We start from the raw sequence: 8,756 nt of genomic DNA on the forward strand, positions 1-8,756 counted from the left end.
GCGGGTCCAGAGGCAGCGAAGGCGGGCCGGTGCTGACCGGACAGCTCCCGCCTGCCCGCTCCGCTCCCGGGGAGAAGCACGGGGCTGGGAGTACCAGATTCTCGGTGCTGAAAAAATTAATCGCCTTTTAGTGAAAGCTATTATAACAGTTTTGGCAAAAGCGTCGTTCTGTTCTGCCGAGAGATGGATAAAGAACATGGCTGTAATGGTAGCAGCTCTCTCTAAACGCAGGAAAATGCTTCTAATAATAGGAAAATTCAGAGTTCCCAGGCCCTTCATATGGAACCTGGCTGACACCTGCCCAGGAGCCACCACTACATCTTTGGTTCTGCTGTACAGCTGCTTCAACACACACAACTGTAGCTTCTACACTGCTGAAGTTAAATTACCATCCTTCTTACTCTTAAATAGCATGAGACTATGACCAAGATAATATAAAGACAAAAATTTTTCGAACAGAGAGGCTCCATTGGCTATTGATAACCTTGATAGAATCAAAAGTAGATTTCAGTAATACTTAGCTTCAGTGGGCACTGTCAGTATTGTTTTTAAAAATCAGACTTCATCAGAGGACATGAGCATCTAATGCCATCCAGACTGTGAGGAATTGCAAGAGAATTGTGCCTCAGGGTCTTTCCCCTTGAGACCTGAATTTCAAATGTATTTATCTTCTGCACATCTTTAAAGAAAACCAAGTGTAATGCAAAAATGTATGAACTAGGTGAAAGGGAAATGGGTAGATAAGTAAATAAGAGGAGATGAGAAAGAAATTAGAAAGAAAAGAGAATGTCAAAAGAAAGAATGAGACAGCTGTCAAGAAAAGAGGAAAATACATGTCAAAAGAGGTGGCTAAGCAAGAAAAACAGGTAGCCAAACTAAGCGAATCTCACAGCTGAATCTTTCCCCTATTAACTAAGTTCCTTTATCAGTGATTCTGCAAGAACTACTCACACATTATGGAAAGCATACTCAAGGGAAATGATTAAACCATGATTAATGCAGCACTCGGCCTGAAATTTGTAGCTCATTTTCCTAGGAGAAATATTTGCAGGAGTGTTATGCTGTTAGAAGAATATTTGGACAGCACAGATGAGCAGTGCTAGGCTGGATCAGCCAGAGGTAGCAGGCAGCTATTTTATAAACCCAACCACATATGCCAGCTCTTCAGGGATTGGTGCTGGTGTCCTGAAGGTGTAGCACCAGGTATGGACATATCCAGGTGAGTGCCCAGCCCTCCCTGATCAGGCAGGAATGGGAATAGAGATGAAAGGAAAGCAGACTTTCTTCAAGTTGGATGATTGCCAATATACTGGAAATGTAAATTCCCTTGCCTTCTATTTCTTTTGAGTATGAAAGGACAAATTTCATCTTTGCTTTCATGCTGAGAGTGTGCTATTGACTCCAGATGCATTTTGATTTCTCTACAGACAGGTTTTTCCATATACATGTAACATTACAGAATGATAGTTTTTTCCATATACATGTGATGTCTCTCTTGCAGTAGTGTTATTACCTATCTAAGCTGGGCCAGAATTTCAAAGTGGAAGTGGAATACTTTTCATGCTGCTTATTTAATTTCTATCTCTGGTAAATGCTTTATGTATTCTGTCCTTCTGTTTGAAGAGCATGAAAAGAAATATTGTGTACCTCATTACAAGAGAGAGAGGAAGTTGAAATAGTGGCAGAGAGAAGGATGTAGGGTCTGTCATATCTGTCCAAATGGAATTTGTCTAAAAATTTTAGTCAACATATTGGATATCTTGAATAACATATCCTAAACTGCATCTTCTGGCTGTTGGGGCTAAATGAGCTTTCAAAAGGCTGGAATGTGTCTTCTTTACTCTCTAAAATAAATAAATACAAATTAGGTTTGATTGGAAAAGCTCAACAGATGGTTTTCTGTGAATCCTTACAAGTCAGCCAGCTTTTAAAAGAACAGTGGAGCAAGAGGCATGGGTGGGGAGGTTCATGCATCTAATTTATTTTCTGTAATCAATATCCTGTGCCAGGCTGATCATGGTCTCCTGGGCAGCCCCCTGCCACTTCTTCACCAGGAACAGGGACATATCACCATAGGCTTTAATGACTGAGCCCTTTGCAACAGCTGCTTGGGTTGAATAGACATCTGATGCATAAAAATCTTGTCCCAGGGTGTACAAATTACAGGCAAACAAGCCAGGAAACCATGATCCTAATCCTCCTACCACTAATTTCAAGGTCTGAATTGAATAAGAACCAAACGGGGAAAAACTTCAGTTGTTAGGAGGGTTCCACCTGATACATAGTGGTTTGGGGATTTCTAATACAGAACTTCAGTTCTCAAACTGCAACAATTAATTATAAAAGATTTTAAAAAATCTGTTTAGATATTACATTTAAATCCTCTCATTTCTCAAACTGAAAGTATGATCCCTCTCTGAGCTTCATGGATCTCAAGCACCAGTTAGCACAGCAGAAGTTGCATTTAAAATGGTCTTTGCCTGAGAGAGGCTGCAAAAGTCTTCTGACTTATAACTGAGTCAAAATGAAGACAAGCAGACCCTCACATAATTTCTGTTCAAAAGTCATCAGGAAACCAAAAAAAACCTGTGTGGTTAAATAGTGATTGACTTCAAAAACAAGCATCTAAGAGAAAACAGAATAAATTACTGAATATTTAACTGATGAGCTTTAATAAATTTTGCTTCAATGGACATATTTTGGATACTGGAGGTTTTAACTGAAAGACTTCATAAGGTCAACTGCAAGACTGTAAGACAAAGGAATGGTTTATGTCTGGAGCAGATTTATTAAAATATTGTGTTTCTATGTATGTATATGTGTATGCATGAATCCCTGCATTTATGTATCTATGTATCCATCAATGTCATGCTAATTCTAGACATGCTAGAATTAATAGTCAAAAATAGCAAAAAAAGATACCTTATTGCTGAGATGATCAATTCGTTAAATCACATATTTTTAGACTGAGATTAAAACACCACAATGGTTGATATTTTTTTCCCTCCTGTGTGGGTGGGGACAAAAGGTAGAGAATGAAAGGTATGAATTAAACTACACCATATAGAATTTCATTGCCTCCAACATTAAGCATCTCATGGCTGCTTCCATATAATGTTGGCTGATACTGTAGCTTTAATTAATTTTTAAGAGCAGTTCATCATTCCAGTGGAATGCACAACTCTTAAATCTTTTTGTCAGAATAAAAAAAAATATTTACTATTTATTAAATAGTCTTATAAAATGTATGCAGATTAAATCCACAAAATTTTTCTATATATGCAATGACAGTCCATAAATTATGAAAAGTAAAAACATAGTATTTGGTACAGTGTGATTTTATACCTGTTTTTTTACTCAATTCTTTAGTGAAGATGTGATGTTTAATAAAATCTATGTTCTCAGGATACTTGTATAGAATCAAATTAATCAGTCTTATATGAGTTTAACTAAAAATATCAGTTTAATTCTGATATGGTTTACATATCAGTAAATAATCTGAAATACACAAATTCTTGAAAATAGTGGCCTTTGGTGATGCCATTCATCTGTGCTTTGTAGCACTGTTTTGAGTAAGTGGAGTTACCCACTTTGGGAGAGGTTCTTTGTGTTTTTGCTCTTTCATGAACTACTTTTATAAGCACTTCTGAACAATATGGGGAGAAATCATGTTTGGGTTTTGACCAAGAGGGTGTCTGTCTTCATTTCATTCTTCCTGAGTCAGAGAGATGGTCACTTAGTGTGGGAAATGTCCTGTTATTAGATTGTCCTTGCTAATTTCAATAATCAAGGTCTTACTTATTGAATAAATGTTGTTAGGGGAGGTTGAGGGATTCTCAACAGTGACACTTTACTGATGGATACTCAGAGGTTAGAAAGCAATTGCATTAGCTAACCTCTGTTGGTCCTTCCCTTCCTAGAACCCAAATTATCTATTTAATCCACTCTTAACACTGTTCACTCTTACCAGAAAGTTTTTCTGAATGTCTAATCTGAACCTCCATTGCTGCAAACTACTGCCATTGCTTGCTTTTGCTACTGGACACAGAGAGCACATTTACTCTCCTTGGCTTTTGTATGACTACTGTGGTTAAGATTTTGAAACAACAGTTTGAGGATTTGGAGTAGAGAGCTGATATTCAGCAGGCAGGCTGGTACTTTTGTACCATGTCTCTTGACTTTTCTAGACTAAACTGTCCCAGCTGCAGTAATTTCTCATAGGTCACATGTTATAATCTTTCCATTATCCTCCCTGCTCTGTTTTGGGTTCTCTGTAGATTTCTTACAGAGTGGTGCAAGTGCAGGACTACAGCTGCAACTTTACTGCTAGAAATACAAGAAATACAATGCTGAATGCTACAGATCTCCCTACTTTATACATTTCAGTATAAACTTTGTCTGAATTATTAATATTCTCTGCCCTCCTTCTTATTGTTACAGATAAAATATAATTTAAGAAAAATCTCTTTACTATTTACATTTAAACGGCGTCGTTATCCCTTCTATCCCTTTTTCTCTTCTCCTGGCTTTCCAGATAAGCACTCCAATCTCCTTAAATCCACACCAAGCTAAGACTACCTTTCTTGAACATATTTGTATTGCACTCGCTTCTATCCATTTTCAATCTCTCTGGTGCCTTCCTTTACCCCCAGCTCAATTTCAAACTTCTTGGACTGATCATCAGTATTCTGTCATGCTATCTTTTCCAGGATAGCCAAGTCTCCAACACTTTTTTTTCCTCTCCACTGTTCCTGTCAATCTTTATCTTTCCATTTGTCAATATTTCATGCAAGGGCCTTCATAGCTTTTTGCCCATACTCTTCCAAATGCAAACCTGCCAAGTGAAACATGATAAATCATACTGTAAACGGCATTTGAGTGATTGTTAGGGGTTCACATTAATATTTTGGGTACCAAAAACTTAATAACTGGAGAGTATCATTATCTGGGTAAAGACACACACTTTACTTAAAGCCAAACATGACTTTCTGCACTGTAAAATGGCCATCTGGGAGCTAGTACAGCTTTTACTAGTTATTATCTGAATGCCTCTTCCTGTAACAGCTTCTTCCATTTTGCCGGAACTAAGGTAGACCAAGTACCAAACCTAACTGGAAAGACCTTTTCTCCCAGGGTCACAGTTACTTTCCTGCTAGTGTCCACAGGAAGAATCAAAAGCTGGACTTGAATTAAAAATCTGTGACTTGTTAATTTTGGAAAGCAAGATCAGATGCACTGGAACAGCGACACACAAGGAGACACCACCACTGGGCCTGACCTAACTTTTGTTTCTACCTTGCCTGCAGTGATGAGGCAGGTTCAGAATCTTTTATGATGATCTGGGGACTCCTGGCTGGGCCTGAAGCTCACCCTGCCTGGGTCTGTGGGACATAGCCCTGGGTGTCAAGTCCCCCATGCCCACCAGCCCTATCATGTCATTGTCTCCTTGTCCTCATGGAGCAGCTGCCCCTTGCTACACCCTGACAGCTGGATCAGGCCTTCCTAAGTCCTGAGTTGAGCACAGTGGGGCCTGGCCCATGGCTGTGCGGGATCTTCTGCAATTCCTCCTGTGCCATCAGCCTGACTGGCTTTGGTGTCCTCATTGTACTGGCTCCCTGTCCCCGGTTCCTGAGTGAACCTCCTCTCAGAACCCACCTGGCAGCCCCTTGGGGCTGGTCTACAGGGTTGCTGCCACCCTCTAGGTCTATCTGCTGTGGCCCCGTTCCAGGCATTGTCCCTGCCCTGGCTGAGTGTCCATAAAGTTATCCACTGACAACCTGCACAAACTAAATCCCTCTTCCTGTTCTGAGCTCTCAGGTGTGAGGACACACCTTGTTTGTGGGGAATGGGAGTTGCTGTCAAGGCTGTGAGAGTACTGACAGTCCTGACCAAGCCTCACTTGGGTCCCCTGCCCTCTGCTCATGGGCTCTGAGTTCTGGCCGGTGGTCTTGGTCCTTGCTGGAGCTGAGCTGTAGGAGTGCTGGTCTCCACCCAGCTCAGGCACAGCCATGCCCCTGCCTCCCCAGCCTGACCCGGAACCTGCCTTGTTTAATGGAGTTGTTTGGTGAGTCCCCAGTGGAAGTGTTCAAGGCCAGACTGAGTTGGGCTTTGAGCAATCTGCTCCAGTGGAAGGTGTCCCTGCCTGTGACACAAGGGTGGGAACTAGATCACGTTTAAGGTTCCTACAAACCCAGATCATTCTACAACTCGCCTGGTGATCACTGGGCTGCATCTGACCCAGGCTACCATCACTGGACCTGACCCTGAGTCGTGTTTCTGATTTGTTTTGAGACCAGTCTCATCACCATGGACTTGTCCCAGCTGATCCTGACTCCCATCTCCAGGCTGCCCTGCTCACAGTCCTCAGGCTGGGGAAAAAGCCCAAGCTTCCTGCCAGGCTCCCCTGCTGCAGGGAGCATTCCTGGCCCTTGCTGCTTCCCCCAGTGTGAGCACAGCCTTCCCCAGCACCAGAGCTGTCAGGGTTACAATAAGACTCTGCAGCATCTCATGATGCTGTCCTTCCTTCTGCCTAAGGGATCTGAAATAGTGAATGCTGAGAGTATTCACCCGTGGAAGCACATTTGATCTTCAGCCAGGTCTTGAAATGTAACAGCCTCTCTGCAATAATGTTCTGCTTCTACATTAATTGTTCATTTCTGTGCAATTGTAAAGAGAGAGTGCTGAAAGTAGTTAAAACAGAAACCTTCTTGCTGTGGCAATAACTGTGTGCTCTTGAATACCATTGGTATCAGACTTAATTCTTAGACATTATAATTATGTGAGGGCTCATTTTCTGTGAGTTTGCTCTCACTTGTCTTCCCAATTTAATATACATTATAATATTTTGTACTTTTCTTCTAGGCTTGAATAGGAATATTGTATTAAGCAAGCAGGTGATGAGATTCTGTTCTCTGTTCCAGTTAGCATAATTTCACCAATTCTGGTCCAGTTACTAGGATTTACTGTAATTTAACTGCAATCAGAATTGAATTGTGTTTGTTTAAAAATGAAAAAAGTCTCTGAATGTTCATTCCATAGACTTTTTCTGTTGTAATGGAGATTAGTGAGTGCTCTATTTCACATTTTTATTTCAGAGCCTTAACATCCTAATAACTTTATTCTCTTCATCCTGTTGTTTGCAAGTAACTCATGTAGGAAACCAAAAAGAGCAGTGCAGTGAACAAAAGACATTTAGAGGCCTGATAAGCAAGGATTTTACCCTTTTAACATAAATGTCTGCATTATCATTATTGATAAACACGATTCTTTCATACTTCTGTCAATTAACTATATGTGAAGAGTTTTGAAAGCAAAGATGTAAAGTAATAATTCGAGATTTCTTTTGGTTTTAATTTATAAAACTAGTTTTAATAACTTCTTTAGGAGTTTAGTCCCCCAAACAGTTAATTCTCGTTGAAATGTCACATGCATAGCACAGTTTAGTAAGCAGCTGCAGAAGTGGTCAGATCTGGATGAAATTAGAAGGAAAAACTTTAATTTAATTTAGTGATAATGTGATTTAATTCAGACCAATGTAAAGATTAAAAGTAAGATAATTAAATACTCCATGTATGTAGGAAACACACACATAGGACATATACACTCATATCTTGAGTAGCATGCACACACACACAATTCTCCACAAAGATGGTCTGTACTTAACAGACCTAACTAATATAATAACATTTAAGCATTTTGATGCAGACATAGTCTAGGTGAATTTGCTATTTTCCTGTCATTAATGATTTACTGGCATTGTTTTTATACCACTACTCTTAGTTTTAACAGATTTTTTTCCATCATCAAAAGCATTATCTACTATAAAATTAATGTGCAATGTCTGTATCTAAAAGTTAGAGTTTTAACTTTTTGTCCTACTGTTTTTGCAGCAGATCAGCACACTCTAGTCATTAAAAGGAAGAAAAAAATAATGTTCAACACAGTAATTATTTTGTCCTTTTAACTTAGTTTTGATACTACATTTGTACTTTCCTATGCTAATGTAAACTATTGTTTATATTATCTTGGAATGCTTGCAATGAGTTTACAGTATTTACTATTAATAACTTACATATTTAAATTACAGCTCTGAGAAAGCAAAATAAAAAATACATCTTTGTCACCTTTTGTTGAAATCTTGGAGTTTCCCGAGGTTCTTCTTCTGTACTGTGTTTTTTGCTGCCTACCATCTTCGTTACTATGCTTGTCTTGCACTTTCCTCTGTAGCTATCACACTTGCCTCGAGGGAATCTTGTTGGCTCTGGACCACTAGAATTCCCACTCCTTGTTCTTAAAAGACAACTGAGCAAAGGTCATCCCAAGTTGTTCTTGTATGGTTGGTCAAAGGGAGGGTAAAGATCAGTCAAAGCCATCTGCTGTGATAAAGCCTTTAGCAGAGGAAGTCCCAAATCTTGCTGGGTTATTTTTCCTTCCCGAAGCAAAGCCCATCCCTTCCTCCCCCCACCTTTTATTTTTTTCTCCCTGCAGCATTTAAATATGCTTGTTATGCATATTTAAATGCATATGTGCTGTGGGAAACAGATGCATTCTTGTTACAGCCAGAGATGAATGTCAGGATTGAAGGAGCACCCATGAAAAAGTCTTTTGTTTGATCTGCGCTGTCCCACAGTGGAGCTATGGTAACAACTTCCGTTTGGGAAATTAACTGTGTCACTGTGTTCAAAGCACGGCATCACCTGAATGACAAACATGCCACTGTCACATGACAGCTGACAAAGGGTATTGTTTAATTGTAA

The 8,756-nt window shown here is 39.8% G+C and overlaps 1 protein-coding gene across 2 annotated transcripts in view; it reads right to left on the reverse strand.

Annotated features, from left to right (window-relative positions):
* PCYT1B (phosphate cytidylyltransferase 1, choline, beta) overlaps positions 1-8,372 on the reverse strand; it is a 37,979-nt gene extending 29,607 nt beyond the window's left edge. The window contains exon 1 of one of the 2 annotated variants that reach the window (XM_031060202.1): positions 8,124-8,359. In XM_031060202.1, coding sequence (XP_030916062.1) covers positions 8,124-8,189 — 66 coding nt within the window. In that variant the 5' untranslated portion in view covers positions 8,190-8,359. Of the gene's footprint in view, positions 1-8,123 lie in introns of both variants that reach the window. The other variant, XM_031060203.1, reaches the window with a different exon arrangement.
* Between the last annotated feature and the right edge of the window lie 384 nt (positions 8,373-8,756).

Source organism: Geospiza fortis, unplaced genomic scaffold, assembly GCF_000277835.1.
Source record: "Geospiza fortis unplaced genomic scaffold, GeoFor_1.0 scaffold161, whole genome shotgun sequence".
NCBI classification, from domain to species: domain Eukaryota; kingdom Metazoa; phylum Chordata; class Aves; order Passeriformes; family Thraupidae; genus Geospiza; species Geospiza fortis.